At 46.4% G+C, this 18,106-nt stretch overlaps 2 protein-coding genes and 3 long non-coding RNA genes across 11 annotated transcripts; 4 read left to right on the top strand and 1 right to left on the bottom strand.

Moving 5' to 3' along the window:
- Positions 1-1,192: 1,192 nt before the first annotated feature.
- On the bottom strand, positions 1,193-2,305 carry LOC136195125 (uncharacterized). The gene is made up of 3 exons (XR_010671804.1): positions 2,118-2,305; positions 2,023-2,039; positions 1,193-1,450 (listed from the first exon to the last, which is right to left on the bottom strand). It is a non-coding gene; the product is annotated as an uncharacterized lncRNA (long non-coding RNA).
- LOC136195124 (uncharacterized) lies at positions 1,988-3,925 on the top strand. The gene is made up of 9 exons (XR_010671803.1): positions 1,988-2,187; positions 2,235-2,679; positions 2,748-2,845; positions 2,903-2,964; positions 3,015-3,082; positions 3,132-3,188; positions 3,245-3,360; positions 3,472-3,608; positions 3,658-3,925. It is a non-coding gene; the product is annotated as an uncharacterized lncRNA (long non-coding RNA).
- Positions 3,926-4,497: 572 nt separating this feature from the next.
- On the top strand, positions 4,498-5,122 carry LOC136195315 (uncharacterized). The gene is made up of 3 exons (XR_010671875.1): positions 4,498-4,797; positions 4,844-4,893; positions 4,941-5,122. It is a non-coding gene; the product is annotated as an uncharacterized lncRNA (long non-coding RNA).
- A 606-nt stretch (positions 5,123-5,728) lies between these two features.
- Positions 5,729-6,874, top strand: LOC136195440 (galactose-3-O-sulfotransferase 2-like). The gene has a single exon (XM_065984764.1). The coding sequence runs from the start codon at positions 5,729-5,731 to the stop codon at positions 6,872-6,874; it is 1,146 nt and encodes a 381-aa protein (XP_065840836.1).
- Positions 6,875-13,376: 6,502 nt separating this feature from the next.
- Positions 13,377-15,872, top strand: LOC136195701 (uncharacterized). 7 transcript variants are annotated; one of them, XM_065985122.1, is made up of 10 exons: positions 13,377-13,480; positions 13,541-14,065; positions 14,117-14,242; positions 14,298-14,405; positions 14,593-14,604; positions 14,681-14,781; positions 14,837-15,053; positions 15,105-15,259; positions 15,354-15,485; positions 15,534-15,872. In XM_065985122.1, exons 3-10 carry the CDS (start codon positions 14,207-14,209, stop codon positions 15,751-15,753), a joined length of 981 nt encoding a protein of 326 aa, XP_065841194.1. In that variant the 5' UTR covers positions 13,377-13,480; positions 13,541-14,065; positions 14,117-14,206; the 3' UTR covers positions 15,754-15,872. The 7 variants fall into 7 exon arrangements, with proteins under 7 accessions (XP_065841194.1, XP_065841195.1, XP_065841199.1 ...); XM_065985123.1 differs by having other exon boundaries at positions 13,541-14,242; positions 14,309-14,405; XM_065985127.1 differs by having other exon boundaries at positions 13,541-14,242; positions 14,309-14,621; positions 14,676-14,781.
- The last annotated feature ends 2,234 nt before the right edge of the window (positions 15,873-18,106 follow it).

Genomic DNA, 18,106 nt, shown 5'->3' with positions numbered 1-18,106 from the left:
TGCTTTTTCGAAAAAGTGAGGCTCCCTAACGGGTCCCGCGAACAGATTTTCGTATCGACAAGCGTAGGGTAAAGCTCGCGACGCATCTTCATTAATCTGTGTGACGGTACGTCGAAGGCCTACATTTTGACAGGGCTTCGACGCGCCTCGGGTCTTCCCCGTCGCTGTAGAGACGAATTTATCAGTCTCCCTTTCGCAGCCCCTCTCTCGTCCGTCGTATGTCGATTTCTTTACTTCGATCCGCAACGAAAAGCCAGAAGGTTGGTTTCCATATGAGTGGAATTATACGAGCAGGCGATGTTCCCAACTCCCGCTGCGAGCAAAAATTGAGTGGCCCTTGCTGTATTGAACTCCCAAAGGAAGCCTCACCCCATTGTCTCTTTCTGGTCATACATGCACGTTAATTACTTCTTCCCCTCACTAGAGGGAATCATACAAACAGGACTTTGATAGCGTTCGGCCCGGTTTTACGTCAATCTAAGCGGCTATGGAGCTGGAAAACGGTTAAGTGCATGAATTATTTACTACACCACCTAAAATCGAGCCAATCTATGTAGCTACTGCAAAAAAACGCGCGCGATTGCCTGTGTCGCCAGAGAGTGAAAAAAGCAGAGACACAAAGTGACACCATATATAATCCGACAGCTGATCGGATAGCAAAATGAAGTTCTTCGCTGCCACAGCCAAGTATCTAAAAAACACAAAGCCAGTATCCATTCATCGCAACTAGGTACTTACCCGAAAAGCCGAAAGAAGAGCGCGTCTGTGTTTGCATGACCCAGGCCGCACCACGTGGAGGTCCAGACGCTTCGCAATCCAGCTGACCCTCACCAACGGCGTGAATTGGATCAGAACCCAGCATAAGTGAGCCTCCGAGGTTCGATGCCCCCTCGGGAGACGGCTATCGCCACCGCCGAAGAGGCCCGCAAGTAATGTGCTCGACGCGGAGGAGAGCCGGCCAGCGTCGGTCGAATCGATGGCCCCTCTGGCTCCCTGTCATCCAACGACTCACAGAGCGTACGAGCGAGTTCTCAAGCGACGGGGTTACGTAAAGAGGGAGAGCGTCGTGAACGACTTTATGTAGCTCGTGCACGAACGATGACGCAGATTCTTCTCTCATTGGACGATGGGTGTGCGTAATTAACCGCAAACATTGTCACGAGAGACAGCGTTGCTTTTTGCACCTCTACGCGCAACCAAAAAAGAAGTGATCGTGCGCGTGCAGCGTTTGTCCCAAAAGAAAAGGGAAACAAGAGACGAACACGTACACGCGTGCATGGTATAGCCGGATATGACATCTACGCGTTTTCGTTCACGTTGACGAAACGCGACGAAAACGCGACGAAGCGCGACCAAAAACGTTCAAACGCCTTCGATCGAGTTGGCTTTTCGAAAAGAACGCGGCGAACTCGATCGATTCTAGAGGATTCGCGATATATTGAGCCGTAGCCTCGTCTCAGACCCTTTCTCGCTTTCCCGGATGTCCCTCACAAGCGAGAAAGGGTCTGGGATGGTACCGCCCTAATTAACTGTCCCTACGGACAAAACTACTATAAATAGCCTTACTGGTGACGTAGCGTGACGTAGACTTTAGACACTCCTACTCGCGTAGATCTGCGCAATGGACGCTGCAAAGAAGAGGACTCTCTACGAAAGATCGCGAAATGAAGCGGAATCCTGGTAAGCCTCTCTCACTTTTCAAGAGACAGCTGCGATTTAATACTGCAGGCTTCGATCGAATGTTGAGACGGCTTCGATTCAGTCGAAAGCACGTTTCGTCGTCGACATCCATTGCCTTCAACGGAAAACTGCGACCATCTATTCTTCTGAAGACCCAGGCAGTGAAGGTTGAATGTGGCGCCTCTGCGTATATTTTACGCACACAGCATTGCCCGTACAAAGCTGCGCGTGACCAGATGGGCGGGGCAATTTAGGGCGGTACCATCCCAGACCCTTTCTCGCTTGTGAGGGACATCCGGGAAAGCGAGAAAGGGTCTGAGACGAGGCTAATTGAGCCGTAGCTTCGTGCTATTTTAGTTCTGGGGAGCACAGTCGATAGAAAGAGCACGATTACGTTGTATTTGCTCGTGGGAATGGAGAGGAACACGTTCTCTCACCTGCATTTCGCTGCAGGAATCGCTTCGAATGCGTGAACGACTGTCCGAGGCACTTGTACGACGATTTCAGGTCATTTCGAATATTCCTTGGTAGCGAATACGTAATCGATTGTCCAGAATGCATAGAAATCGAAGAGTCGAGAGAAGAGAATCGAGACTAGCGCGCTAAGGTTCAAGATGGAGGTCGACGGAATTTACTTCGCAGTGGCTATTGTTACGACAGTCTCTGAGCGCCAGTCTAGCGCACTATAGCTGCAGTCTAGCATTATAAAGTCCTGCGATAACGCTTTGTTTCCAGGAATGCCGCGGGGGGGCGCTGGGAGGGGGACCGGATGCAGAATCCACGGGGCACGTGACGGGTTTGGGGTTCGAATCCCGAAGCGTGCTCTTTTTTTTTCTTTTTTTTCTTTTTTCTCTGTACCTAACCGGCGATATTCGATCACCCGCGACTGTGGCTTAACCGCCCGTAGCATGGTGGTTCCAGGGGGTTGAAGCCCCCCTCTGCGACCTATGCTCATTGGGGCGGTTAATTAAGCCCGGAGCGGGGCCGCCATCGATACCAGTAAGGTTTAGGGTTAGGGTTGGGTTAGGTACATGAAAAAAACGCTTTATAAGCCCTCTACTCTATAGTGCGCAAGACTGTCGTAACAATAGCCTCAGAGGTCCAGTTACGACTGTCGTAACAATAGCCACTGCCAATTTACTCGTCTCTTCCCTTTTGTTGGCAGGTCAGATAGTTACTAGCTTCCAAGCGCGCGCCATTCGTGTGACTCTATTATCGCTAGATGTCTTTTCGACGTGTTTGCATGAGCAATGGCGTCGAATGGGTCGACTAAATGTAACGAAGGTCAGGAAAGCCTTGACACTAAATTTCTTTTTCAGAACAGTTTTCCTAAGGTAGGGAGCAGCTGGACGTGCAGCAGTAAGCGATGCTGTAGTGCATTCAGCATCACTTCTGTTTCTGGGTAAAATTTCGACACTATCTGCGTCAGAATGGATCATTTTCTTTTCCAGCTAGGACATCGATGTCGTGAACGGGGGCGGAAAATTTTTTCAATGATTTTTACCAATGTATAGTTCAGAAAAAATTGTTTAATAATTTTGCTAGATCTCAATTTCTTTTGAAGGCTCGAAGGTCCTGCTCTATAAAAGTTGTGTAATAATGACGAGCGTTCTTTACATACTCAAGATTACATTGGGCCTCCAACTCGTCATCCTCAAATCTCTTATTCAGATGAAGTCGGTATGCTTTACTGTGTTCGTCTGTGTTTGGTTGCATTTTGTTCCAGTAGATGGAGCTAGTACTTCAGGCTTTATTGAAACCGGCTTAGACTATATCGAGTTTTCTTTCTAGCCGTTTTACATGCAGGAACAGGAGAACGCGTTATGAAAAATTATGTAGTCGTCCTTGGCAAACGTGTCATCGTTGAACAGCGTAAGGTGACGATGGGACTGGAATAGCCAGGCAGCTTTCAAGAGCTAAAATAGCACGTATAAGACACTAAGCTCTCACAATCACCAGCAATGTACTATTTTTTAGGACTTGCAATTGGCTCTTAACAAAGAGATAGTAAGAGTGCACCTGCAAATGTAGCATACTGAGAAGCGATGCGATAACTTCAGAAAAAGGGAATAGGTATGGATTTTGTCGCCGAGTAAGTCGGACTTGTAACTCCTGTAACTTGTAACTCAGCTGAACGTCAGTCAAAGCTTTTTAATTCATACGAGATGTAGCTTACTAGTTACTATACAACCGTCTTAGGTTGGGTGCACCTTCTAAAGGTTTGTCCTGGCATGTGGGATGTGTCTGACTGCTGTCCGCATAAAGGCATATATGTTGCTCAGGTCAAAGTGTTTCAGCCTCACTTCAAAGCATGTACACCTATCAAGCTCAAAACTATGCAAAACTTGTATAAATTCATTAAATGAGGCCTCTTCTTGAAGTTCTTTGCTTCATGGTCATATCTGATCACCAGAAAGAGTATAACCCTAAGGATTTTAAAAAGCGAGTAACTTTGCTCTAGCCTCGCAGAAAAAAATTTGTTTTACTGCTGCGTGAAAGCGCAATTTCTAAGCTTTCGATTGATATATAGCTGACCTCGGTACGACAATTTTTGGCGGAGATATCGCCTGTTCGGATTCAGGAGTCCCCCAAAAATATCGATTTGTCCGGGAAACTTTTGCGTAAGAAGACCCGAAAACGTCATCGCTCAGACCCCGGACTGTGGCTAAAAAAAGGGCACTAACTACCCTTCAACTTGAAGCAAAAAGTAAGCCAGGAGCTGCTTGTAGGTAGGAGCAATATTACATCAGCTCGCTCGACCCCTCTACCGTGTTCGGATTCAGGAACCCCCCCCCCCCCCCCCCCCCCACACGTGGATCGACGCACTGTACGAGGCGCTTGACGACGATTTCAGCTCCTTTCAATCTACCTTTAGTCGCGAAGACATAAACGATCGTCCAGAATGCATAAAAATCGAACAGTCGAGTGAAGAGAATGGAGACGAGCACGCTAAGATTCAAGATGGAGGGCGACAGAATGTATTCGACTTTTCCCGGTTATTGGCTGGTCAGATGGCTTCAAGCTTCCGAACGCTCAACATTCGCGTGACTCTCTCATCGCTATATAGCCTTTCGACGTGTTTGCATAAGGCAATGGCGTCAAATGGGGCGACAAAGCGTAAGAAACGATGTCAGCAAAGCCTTGACACTAAATTTCTTCTCAGAAAAGGCTTTCCATGACATTAAATGACAAAAAGCAGCTCGACGAGCAGCAGTAAGTTATTTTTTAATATATTCCGCATCATTTCTGTTTCTTCGTAGAATTTCGTCTCTATTTGCGGCAGTAGACCTTTTTCTTCTCCAGGACGATGTCGTGAACTGCGCCGGAAAAATTTTTTTTGTATTTATGCAGCTGGTGCCAATACTAATGTAGGCCAGAAAAAAAATTGGCTAGACTCAATGTCTTTTGAAGGCTCGAGGGTCCTGCTCTTATGTTGTGAAATAATGACGCATTCTTTACATCCTCACTACATGGGCTGAAAAGGCGCTATCCACTGTCTATTGGACGAGGAAACACCGTACATAGATCTTTCAATAATACTCTGTGGCCTAAATGCAATCGAATATATACTTTTATTTAACTCTAACTCAAATGACTGAATAGTCGCTAGGTAAAGTAATCAATAATTTACCATGGGATTCCTAATTGATGAAAATTGCTTCAGCCCAATACTACTCTAGGAAAACAGCTTCACTTTTTGACTAGGCAAAAAACAAAAAATTATGACAGTTATATTAATGACGTACGTATACAAGATAAATGAAGATTAATTGAATTTAACGAAGTGCCACTCGAATGACGGACGGTGTTACTCTCAGTGCATATTCGTTCAGTTTCCGTTGTCCAAGACATCGCAGCATTTCTTCTCGTAGCAATCTTCTATATAATAGTCGGCGATGCCATCACTTCCGTTGCGTGTAACTCTCCTAGCGCTCCTTCATGAACGTCACGTGAGTTTCGGAACTTCATTGTTATCCATCTCCTCATTTCGCTGCAGTCTGGGCGAGGCTAGGGCTACTCACTAAGCCGCGACAGCTATGATAGCGCTATGACACTAAAGTTTCGACCGTTTTCGTTAGCTACGTTGGTTACGGGGCTACTTCTCTTTCTCTTCTTCGGTGTGAACTACTTCAATTGGCATTCTAACTCACCTAAGTCGTTAGCTTCTCCCTCTCTGCATTCCATAAGAGAACAGACAACACGTGGTCGTCTATTCTTTCATCATTCTCTCCGATCGTCGCATCATGTCAAACTGCTTGAACCCGTTCGAAAGTTTGCTTACATAAAGACTCACAAAACCGGAAGTACGTCGCTGTGGTACGTACTAAAGATCTACGCCATTAGACATCAGTTGCGAAGAGTCGAACCGAGAGACAATGTTCACCTTGGTCATCCGAAACACTTGGTGTTGAATAGCAGTCGCATGTATCTTCAGACACACAAAGTTGGCGAATACGACGCTCTCTATGACCACTGCCGATTCAACAAGAGCGTTATGGACAAACTCCTAAATATGCCAATCTATTTCACAATTCTTCGCGATCCAATCACTCGATATGTATCAGTGTTTCACTTTCATCGTCGCTACAGACAGTTACGAGGAAAACCATCCGCCGGTGAGGTTTTGTCTAATATTCACAAGTACGAATACAACATCAGTCGGTTTGTTAAGTGGGCTGGATTTAATGGTATGGCGTTCGATTTGGGGGTCGACCCCCCTTACAAGCAAGACGACGTCGAGAAAAAAATATCCGAACTGGAAGAGTCGTTTTCCCTTGTACTTATAATGGAGTACATGCCCGAGTCCATTGTGCTATTGAAACGTACGTTGCGATGGGAACTGGACGATTTCATTGCACTTCCGCAGAACTCTCATCCTGATTTGTTGTCAAGCGCTACGAGGTCGGCTACTGATAAATATACGGCGCACCATACCAGTGAATCGTTAAACGAAAAGCAAAAGGAGACGTTAGCGAAACTGAGCCACGCCGACATGAAAATCTATCGTCATTTCAATTCAACGTTTTGGAGACGCATTCAAGGCGAGTTCGGGTTTCACGAAGAGGTTCAGTTGTACAAGAAAAAGCTTGAGAGGTATCTTAGAGACATGTCTCCCGAAGTAAAAGGTTTTAGAAAAAGTCAAAAAGCTCTTCGGAAGAATTTGTCTCGAGAATCAATAAGACAGGGCGTTTGACACTATCGTAGTTTGCTGTTTTCTTTGGACGCATTTCTATCTCATTTTCTGATCTTATGTAAATCAGAAGTAACTGTACTCTATAAATATGTATTGAAGGGTTAATTGTGGGAGGTCGAGCGTGTGACGTCATCCGTTAGCATCATCCAGAGCCGTATATAGAGACGGCTCTGGCATCATCACGTGGTAGTAGTTTAGGTCCGTGGGCAGTGTGATTATAACGTCGTTTTGTTTGCAGCGATTAAAGTAGGACGGAAAGGCTATATGCTAGAGTGTTTCAGTTTCTTTCTTGAAGCGGTCATTTATTAGTAAAACTAGTTTCTTGGATGGTAACCCCTCTAATTATCCTCTTCCTATCCACCTGAAGTTACAACAGTGAGTAATCTGACCTCTCATTTTCAATTAATTAGCGAAACAATTACTTAAATGACGTCTAGCGTTGGCGGACCTTTCGCTATGCGTTTTCTAGGCAAGAATTTCATCAAAGGTGATATACCCTTAAACGACTAGAAACCTTAGAGTAACTTCATCACTTCAGCGCCACTGCTTATATGATCTCAGTCAAAATACGCAGACATAACAAGCAGCGGTATAAAGTACGGGTGCATGACGTATATGCAGGCCTACCACAGAGCTAGTGTAGGCCTGGGCCAAAGACTATTAACTGACGTTGATCTTTGCGTCAGTCGACGTTCAAATGATGAGAACAAGTGAGGCCTTTGGGGGTTCTGTATCACCCGGGCCACGATACTTTTACTCGCTGCGGCCGCTGTGTCACACATATAGGGGTAACAATATATCAAGAACGTGGCACGCGAGTGCTCTTCGGTGCGTTCTCAATCCCTACTTACAGCTCCTCGTTGGTAGCTATAGAGAACTCGCTCGAAAAGTTTACGTCACATTCGTCACAACCATGCATGCACGCGTGCACGTGTTCGACACTTCTTTCCCTTGAATATGGGGACAAACACTGCACGCGCACAAGTAGGACCTTCTTTAGTTGATGGAACTAACATAGGATGAGAGTTATGATGGTGGTGGTGGTGGTGGTGGTGGTGGTGGTGGTGGTGGTGGTGGTGGTGGTGGTGGTGGTGGTGGTGGTGGTGGTGGTGGTTCTTTTAGCTACTTCCTACTACCAAGCTGCCTAACTAATAAAATAATATTTAGTGAGCTTCAATTTTACACGAAGATTAGGGAGTTATTAGGCAACATTTCCGCAACATTTCCGCAACATTTCCGCTTTTAACCGTTTTGATGCCGGTTTTTATAGGGTATAAACATCTATTTATATTTTAATGTGTTCGAAACTGGATACGGACTTCTATTCATGAGGTATTTTGGCGTTTTTCGTACATAAACCTCTGCGACACCTTCATATACGTTCACGTAACGTGCGTTGACATAATGTGCTTTCTTTTTTGTAGTGGGGGAAGGAATTAAGAATAAAATCATTGGTGGAAAACTTCAGTTTAAAGTTTCTTCATGGGAAAGAATTTTATCAGATAAGTATTTCGAATTTTTAGCGTTTTGTATTCTTTTGGGGCTTTTAGTTTTAATTGAAGCAAAGGAGACGGAAGATGCAGGCAACTGTAATTCTGTATTGCATGGCTAAGGGCTCAACGTTGACGGGAGGAAGACAAGAACAGAACAGCAGGAAAAAGTGAATCATTGGAGGACGAACTATAAAGCATGAACTACAAAGTTCATTTCATGGGAAGCAAAATTTATCAGATACGTACTTTCATTAAGTTTCTAACTATTTACATTCCTTTGGGCTTTTTAGTTTTATGAAGCAAGGGAGACGGAGGGAGCAGGACACTACTTGCTAAAGGTGGAACCTTAACGGGAGGAAGACAGAAAGGGAAAAATGGAGGTATGATTGCAGTAAAATAATTCATGAGTGACAAGTGTCGTGTAGCCTCATGAGATAAATTAAATTGATATCTCATGAGAAGCCAAGCTCATGAGAAGGACTCATGAAATTCTCATGAAATTCTCATGAAGTTCTCAGGAGTGTTCCATTTTTCACGTGACAGATTTTCATGAGAACACGTGAAAATCTCGTGAGAATCTCATGAGAACTCACGAAATTTTCCGTACGGGTATATACCGTGGAGGGACGGCGGAGGAACTCACATTGCCTGACTTGGGCACAGGCAAAGGAAACTGATTATGATACTTCAAGCCGGTAACGTCTGACTGTACGCGGCTCTGCACATGTGAGTTCCTCCGCTGTCCGTCCACGGTAGTGCACGTTGATTCTGAACATGCCGTGTGAGTCTCGCGGTTAAAGACGGCGAACTGTCGGCGTCAGCCGCGGAGAACGCGAACGTGCTAAAATGACATTTTGGGCCTGTTTTACTGAATTGATGCGCCAAACCAGTTGGGCGGGCCATAGTAAACATCATCCTAAACCTACGTGAAATTTCAGCTATTATTCGCGAAGATAGAGGACCGTCTGCTCTAGCTGCGGTCGGGTTTTTGTCTTACCGGCCGATTATCTGCTAACGCTGAGCATGTATAAAAATTCGTGGGTCCTCAAATGAAAGCTTTAGCTTTGTTCCGCATGATTAGGTGATATTGGTATGTTCCTAAAGCCTCTACACCTTGGCCCAGACAAAAATGTTTCGAAGAAGGGATCTTTGCGTTCTTATTGGCTAATACGTATTGTTACCTCACCTAACCGCGAGCATGCGCAACGATATTCCCCCCTGCTGCAACAGCGTTCATCTACACTACTAAAATGAAAAAGACGTCACGGCCTACCGCGCGTTAAATACGGCGCGAGTAACTCTAAGCTTCGCTTCAAATTTCTTCGTTCGCGCGCGCGGCGGCCGTGCGCCAACCGCTTCCGCCGCCGTGCGACGAAAATCGTGACATTTCTATAGAAGCGCCTTCGTCGGGGTCCCCGGGATCCCGCGCACGACGTCGCTCGACGTCACCGTCACGTGCTGTGCGAAGAGCTAAGACTATTCGCGACGTCGAACGCGCAAAGTCGTTCTGCTATTAGCTTCGAAACGCTTCGAAGTATGCTTTCGAAAGCGTTGCGCGACCGTGGCGTTTCGTTTCGTCTCTGTTTTAGTCTAGGGTGGCGATGACGTCATTCTTTGCGTCATCACCTCTGGGCGCGTTTTCTCGCCGATTTATTTATGTCCCTCTCCCGCGCTTCTCGGTGTCCCACCGTTGCCTTTTAGAGGGATGCGACCATGTAATAAATACCGAGTTATTTACTTAGCCGGTTCTACAAAAAATTGGACTGCTCATAGGTACTGCACCGTTTTGCTTTTTTAATCGACCAGGAAAATGCTACTTATTTTGTAGGACCGTCGTAGTGACAAATACGCAAAAATTAGATTTTCTCCAAGCAGAGGCCTTCCCTCTTATAATAATTTATCCGGGTGTTTGTGCCTTGAGGCGAGTACCTGGAGTTCGGAACTGTTTTGATAACAATAAATAATCGAGCTAGAGTCAGGGACTACTGGAGTATCTATTTAATGAAGCCGGAGTTAGGGACTGAGATAGATTTGATTGGGCCGGAGTTAGGGACTGGGTATCTGAGGACCTTTTTTCTGACTCCGGCTCTCATTGCTGAAAGTTAAAGGTTAAACATGCGTATGGACTTTCCCGTAGTGCTGGCCGTTGTGTAACCAACGCTAATATCACAGATTGAAGCTGGAGTTAGGGATCGACTGTTTAAATAACAGAAATAATCAATCCGGAGCCAGACACCGATTTCTAATAGAAATAGTCAAGTCACGGTTAGGAACTGAGTATCTAATAGGAATTGTCAAGTAGAGACCTTCCCTCCTATAATGATTTATGGACAGGGTGATTGTGTCTGGAGGCGAGTACCTGGAGTTAGGGGACGGTATTAGTGACAGAAATAATGAAGCTAGGGACTACTGGAGTGTCTATCGAATAAAGCTGGAGTTAGGGACTGAGTATCTGATAGACTTCATTGGGCCGGAGTTATAGGGAATGTGTATCTGAGGACGTTCGTGTCTCTCTTTTTTCTGACTCCGGCTCTCATTGCTGGAAGTTCTCTCCCCCAGAGGTTAATATGCGTGTGGACCTTCCCGTAGTGCATGCAGTAGTGTAACCAACGCTAATAACACAGCTGGAGCAAGGAATCGACTGTTTACATAACAGGAATATTCAAGCAGGAGTCAGAGACTGATTTCTAATAGAAATATTCAAGTCGGAGTTAGGAACTGAGTGTCTAATAGGAACTGTCAAATTGGAGTTCCCTGTCCTTTCTTCTTTTTGTTCCCCTATGCGTTTCTCACACTACGGGAGGCCATATAAGCGGTCTATATGCATGATGCATATTCACCGCAGGGAAGGAGAACTTTTAGAAGAGGGAAAGCTATTAGTAAGACCTTGACTGCTAGCCTTCCCTCCTATAATAATTTATCAGGGTGTTTGTGCCTAGAGGCGAGTACCTGGAGTTAGGGACTGTTTTGATAACAGAAATAATCAAGCAAGAGTCGATCAGGAACTACTGGAGTATCTATTTATTAAAACCGGAGTTAGGGACTGAGTATCTAATAGATTTGATTGGGACGGAGTTAGCTAGGGACTGGGTATCTGAGGACCTTTTATCTGACTCCGGCTCTCATTGATGGAAGTTCTGTCCTCCAGAGGTTAATATGGGTAATATGCCAACGCTAATACTGTAACACAGAAATAATGAAGCTGGAGCTAGGCATCGACTGTTTATATAACAGAAATAATCAAGCCGGAGTCAGAGACTGCTGTCTAATACTAATATTCAAGTCAGAGTTAGGAACTGAGTCTCTAATAGGAGTTTTCAATTTGGAGTTCCCTGCCCTTTCACACTACGGGAGGCCATATCAGCGGCATGATGCATATTCACCGCTGGGAAGGAGAACTTTCAGAAAAAGAGGGAAAGCTATTAGTAAGACCAATACCCGGGCGAAGCCGGGTTGACTGCTAGTTCAGAGATAAAGAAGGAGAGGGATAGGTAACTCGCGCTATCACGTGACATTTCTCTGACGCCAGGTTTGAAGCCAAAAAATCCCGGATGCGTTCATTACTAGGGGCCATAAATGATTCGATAGTTAATACTTTTGAACTGTTTTGCAGCCTGTGGTGGGAAAACGTTCCTTATGTATGCGCTACTGTAAAAACCTCCGCAGAATTGTAGAGTTCGGAAGCCCGTTTCGATCGCCACGTGACACGCGGACTTGTGCTCCCTCCCACTCGCACGTCGATGACTCTAGAAGCCTTTCGATGGGTGAATAAGAAGCACAATTCATTGCTTTAGCGCTTTCGTTCATTCCTACGGCCAAGGCAGCTGCTGTTCCGAAGCTACGAGAGAACACGTCACGTTATATGCATGGGCGTGTTTAGCATCTAAAGTTTTGCTCCCTCTGACGGTCTTTTGCTGTGGCTACTGCAAAAACAGCGACGCTTCTATGATAGTACCATCATAGACGTAGTGCGTGAGGCTATTCGGAAGAGACTAGCTTGCCCTAGAGAGAGAATAGAGCTAGTTTCCTCACGTCACTTTTACTTCTTTGCAGTTATGCCTTGCGTCGTTTATTCCGCCATCAAAAAACTTCTAGACCCATTTACGTAGGTCTGGGAGTAAGCAAAAGTTCACCTAACCTTTGGCGATCGAAAACGAGCTAGTAACTTTTACAATTCTGCGGAGGTTTTTACAGTAGCGCATACATAAAGAACGTTTTCCCACCACAGGCTGCAAAACAGTTCAAAAGTATAAAATATCGAATCATTTATGGCCCCTAGTAATGAACGCATCCGGGATTATCCGGCTTCAAACCTGGCGTCAGAGAAATATCACGTGATAGCGCGAGTTACCTATCCCTTTCCTTCTCTATCTCTGGTTCATTCATCGTCTAGATCACGTGACTAAGTGATGTCTGCATGACTTCAAATGTGTGTACCATTCCTTATAAATTAAACAAACTTTGCAACCAACGGTTATCATATCCCTGACGTAAAGAAGCTTCTATCTGTGCGGTAAATCGATCTAACGTCATGAATAAATTCCGAATGCAATTTTTCTGTTTTCTGCCTCTCCCGTGGTGCTGACACATCTAGAGGCTTTAGCTAAATCACAGATAATAGCTAAATGTAGTGGGAACTCGCGACAGTTTGTGAAGTGAAAACTCATGAGAGAGTGCTTTTCTCATGACAACTTGTGAGATAAGCTAATACTCATGAGATCGCATCAACGTTCGTGAGGTTCTCATGACTCGCCTCATGACTCATGAGTTTCTATTTGAGTTTCATGATTTCTCATGTGTCTCTCATGAGCACTCATCACTTCTCATGATTTCTCGCGTCACGAGAAATCATGAGAACTCATGACATTTTCCGTACGGATGCCGAACCAATAATTCCAGCATCGCCGGCAACTAATGCGACGAGATCTCTCAGTGTCTTCATCAAAGAATGCAAGAGAATCTGGCAAAAACTCTGAGCATGCGCGCGTGTGACATTCTTCACCTGACGACGTCACTAATCCGCAAGGAAGGTCTTCTATCCCAAGCGGCCGATCGATCCTCCGAATTCCTTCGCAATGTTCCTTTGTCGATAGAACTGATCGACGTCGACATCGTACGTCTTAGTTCTCGACGAGGGCGTCGAAATTCCCGCTTATTCATCCACTCGTCCTAGATCCTCGCCTCGGCGAGTCCCTCTTTTCGTGCGATGGCAATGTCAATATGCGCGAAGAGCGGGTTCCCCTTGGCGAAGTCGATTTTGCGGCTTCCTAAGTAACTAGTTAGTCTATACCATCACCTGAAACCATGTCGAAGCAAGCTAATCTCAGACTGAAGGTGGAAGTTTACTTCTTTTTCCCTAACAATCTACAGGGTCTGTCGCCTTCACTTTCAAACACCTGCAGCGTGTTTTATAATTGGTCGACGGCTGGCGGAGACATGCAGCGCGCAGCTCCACACTTCAAAAAACTCAAGGACTCTGTTTCATCTGTCACTGCGCAGCGACTGCTAGTATCAGAGCACTTCTGCTGAAGCTAGCGTTGCGTAAGGAAGTCATGAAGGAAAAACATTATTTCACTGGCTTCACACACACACACTTGGCGAGCCTCATTGGTCTAATTAGCTAAAGAAACATATCTAACTATATAGGAATCCTTTTTCCGAGAAAGATGTGAGGTATCTTAAAGCGATCAGATAGAGGGTTAGGGACGTCGTTTGTGAGCAATAAGCGCTTATTCCGTTGCTCCGCTAGTGCTAAAGGTTGACGGCTGCCGCTCATTTCGGAAGCCACTAAAAATTCTGTTGGATAAGTTGAATTGTCGAGAAACGCCAACCCGTCGTAATGCAAAGCTCCGTGAGTGGTAAGAGCATCGTGAAGGTGAGAGATCTGTTTTGCTTCATGCAATTAAGTTCATTCCATTTGCTAAGCATAGCCTCATACCAGTGCTGTAGGAGGAAGCAGAAAGGGCGCTTTGCTAAGCATAGCCCGATATGGTCATATGCATGCTGAGAGGGACGGACGGAATGGTTATCCCATAGTACCGTAGTTTCACAAATTTTCGCCTTGAAATATTTCGTTTTGTAATATTTTGTACAGCTTTATTTTCGTACACTGCTCCTTTTACGACATATATTATACATATTTTTTCCTTTTCGTACAGCTTTATTTTCGTACACTGCACGTTGTACGAAAATTAATGTAAAACGAAAATTTGTGAAACTACGGTATTGCTAAATGCGGTAAGAGCATCGTGAAGGTGAGAGATCTGCATGTTTTGCTTCATGCAATTAAGTTCATTCGATTTGCTCAGCATAGCCTACTATGGTCATACCATGCAGTGCTGTTGGAGGAAGCAGAAAGGGCACTTTGCTAAGCATAACCCGATATGGTCATATGCATGCTGAGAGGGACGGACGGTACGCACCTATAAATATCGAGCCTGACTCTACCCCGTTCATTGCAGAATTACAGAAGCCGAGTCAATGCCTGGGTCTTTCGCTCTTCTTTTGCTCATTGCTGCACTCTCTGCTGCGCACGCAGAGAGTTTTCCAGATCAAGTCAACAAAACCGGCTGTCCGGGGTCTACCCCAAACCTGCCGCGTCGTGCAAGGCTATCAGGATGGTCAAAATGGTATGCCCTTCAGGAATATACTTCATTCAACCACCTGGAACGCCAAAACCATTTCACGTGAAGCTTTCAAATATTTAACTGTATATTGGGGGCAGGTTTTTACCGTAGGTTTATTGCGACATGGAAATGGATGGAGGCGGATGGATGCTTCTCTACGCCTACGACCATGATCCTAAACAAAATAATCCGGTTATTGTAAATCTTCCAACACATCCAAATGGCTATTCTCACCAACTACTTGATAATTTGCAAATATCACGCGAGTGCGTAAACACGCAGAAAGTGACTTTTTTTGTGAATGGAATATATAAATGAGTCCCGATATCTTGATAATCATTTTAATTTTCTATTTTCTAGGTGGGCTAATGAGTTATTGTTTTATTGCCAAACGAATGCTCATAATAGAGTGATGAACTTCAAGACTTCCCACCCTGGCATAATTGAAACAGCTTACGATGGAAGGTTGCATTTTTCTGTCAGCGACTGGACGTAAGTATGTTTTTCGTCGAGTGAATAATGTTCACGAATTCTGAACAGACAATGCTTTACGCCTCTGAAAGGCCACACAGCCTATTTGCCCAAAGCTACCAATAACATTTGGGCAACAAAATCGTCTACTCCTGGTTTTACCGACTTTCCTTTCTGGAAGGGTGGAACTTATCACTGGGGAATCTCTCCGGACTATAAAAGATTCGAATGCGACAATTTCGACGGTAACACATACAGCACGCTCCACCGCGTTTGGGTTCGTGACTGAATCAAAAGGCTCGCTGAACCGGGAGCAGAACTTCGCTTGCATGCTGCTAAGTGTTGATGTTGGTTTGTGTTGATGTCTGCCTTGTATTCTCGCTGAGCATTTGATGTTGGCAAATTGGGTGTAGAAGACTAAACGCGTACAGCAGCTGTTAGGTAAACAGTTTGAAATACCTAGTGCACAAACCCGCGAGGCCAACGTCTTCCGATCTTTTTCGAGACAGCCGGGAGTCGCAGCGCGCTGAGCTAGCCTCGCGTGGCCTAGTCTCGAGGATCCAGACTGCGGGTCGGTCTAGCGCGCGCTTCGCATACGGGCGCTCGCATCTCGACCCACAGTCTGGATAGTCTGGAGGCCACACCCTTCGCTCGGGAGGAAGGGTCTGGCCAAACGCGCATGGTCCAAGTGTTGCATGCGGTACGCGCTAAACGAATTAAGTTATTAGAGACGCCCTACGTCACAGCTTCGACATCGCAAAAGCGAGACAACTAGGGGAGAATTGGAACGTCTAGGCGATCGTACGCAGAAGCGACGAGCTCCGCAGCAGAGGAGTTCGTCGTTTTCGCGTACTACATTGCTTTCTTTCGCGTACGATCGCCACGTTTTCGCTTACGATCGCGTACGATTGGATGGCTTAAGCGTGCGATCGACCTGGATCGCTCATCGCTACTCCTATAAAAACATTCGAGGGCTATAAACGGTTAGAACAGCTAATTGGCCCCTACGTCACAGACAACTCGGCCTGTGATTGGGCCGCACTCCACAGTGCGGGGTGCAAACATCCCCCCCTCCCGATTGACCTGACCCTATGCCACGGTCACGTGCAAGGGTCAGGTGACCTGACTACAGTCTGGACCCAACTGCTTCACATGACCAAGCCGCACCAATCACGCTTCAGCATTAGACATTCCTCCTGCACGCTATTGATTGGTCGAAGCCCGTCACGTGATAAAACACGTGCTTTTGCACGAGGCGATCCGATGACGACGCCGAGGACGACGCCGAGGACGACGCCGAGAACGACGACGCGGACGACGCCGACGAGGACGACGCCGAGGACGAGGAGGGCGACAACAAAAGCGGCACATCTTTTCAAGGTACAGATATATTAATACATTAATACATTAATTAATTAATTAATTAATTAATTAATTAATTTTTATGTAATAATAGCTAGGTAGCTAGGTAGCTAGATAGCTAGGTTAGCCTAGGTACGATCAGGAACAGCATCACCATCAAATCAACACCCTCCCAGAAGCAGCAGCAGCAGCACCAGCAGCAGCACCACCACCAGCAGCAGCAGCACCAGCAGCAGCAGCAGCAGCAGCAGCAGCAGCAGCAGCAGCAGCAGCAGCAGCAGCAGCAGCAGCAGCAGCAGCAGCAGCAGCAGCAGCAGTAACAGCACTAGCACCAGCACCAGCACCAGCACCAGCACCAGCACCAGCAGCAGCAGCAGCACAAGCAGCAGCAGCAGCAGCAGCAGCAGCAGCAGCAGCAGCAGCAGCAGCAGCTGCAGCAGCAGCAGCAGCAACACCAGCAGCAGCAGCAGCAGCAGCACCAGCAGCAGCCCCACCACCAGCAGCAGCAGCAGCAGCAGCAGCAGCAGAAGCAGCAGCAGCAGCAGCAGCCCCACCACCAGCAGCAGCAGCAGCAGCAGCAGCAGCAGAAGCAGCAGCAGCAGAAGCAGCAGCAGCAGCAGCAGCACCACCACCACAAGCACCGTCAGCGGCAGCAGCAGCAGCAGCAGCACCACCACCACCAGCAGCACCAGCAGCAGCAGCAGCAGCAGCAGCAGCAGCAGCAGCAGCAGCAGCAGCAGCCACCACCACCAGCGACGAGGACGACGCCGAGGACGACGCCGTGGACGACGACCAGGACGACGACCAGGACAAGGACGACAACGAAAGCGGCACACCTTTCAAGGAACAGATAAATAAATGTATAAATAAATTAAAAAATTAATTTAATTTTATGTAATAATAGCTAGGTAGCTAGGTAGCCAGTTAGCTAGGTAGCTAGGTTAGCTTAGGTAGGATCAGGAGCAGTATCACCATCAAAGCAACACCCTCCCAGCACCAGCCGCAGCACCTGCAGCACCTGCACCAGCATCAGCACCAGCACCAGCACCACCAGCACCAGCAGCACCAGCACCAGCAGCAGCACCACCAGCACCAGCAGCACCAGCACCAGCAGCAGCACTACCAGCAGCAGTAGCATCACAACCACCACCAGCACTGGGGGACCGCCAGCCTATACCCTTTTTAGTCCTAGCAGTGGCACCGACACTCCTAGGCTTTACCAAATTTACAATTATATTTCTAACCGCTTTTTAATAACCTAAAAATGATTTTACCATTAA

Source organism: Oscarella lobularis, chromosome 14 (assembly GCF_947507565.1).
Source record: "Oscarella lobularis chromosome 14, ooOscLobu1.1, whole genome shotgun sequence".
In the NCBI taxonomy this organism is placed as follows: Eukaryota; Metazoa; Porifera; class Homoscleromorpha; order Homosclerophorida; family Oscarellidae; genus Oscarella; species Oscarella lobularis.
This window is presented reverse-complemented; position numbering and strand designations above follow the sequence as displayed.

Coding starts and splice junctions, on each gene's coding strand:
- LOC136195440 (XM_065984764.1), top strand. CDS start 5,729: ATGACACTAAAGTTTCGACCGTTTTCGTTAGCTACGTTGGTTACGGGG.
- LOC136195701 (XM_065985122.1), top strand. CDS start 14,207: ATGCAAAGCTCCGTGAGTGGTAAGAGCATCGTGAAG. Junction 14,782..14,836: donor CATGCTGAGAGGGACGGACG/GTACGCACCTAT, acceptor GCAGAATTACAG/AAGCCGAGTCAATGCCTGGG. Junction 15,260..15,353: donor AATTTGCAAATATCACGCGA/GTGCGTAAACAC, acceptor TCTATTTTCTAG/GTGGGCTAATGAGTTATTGT.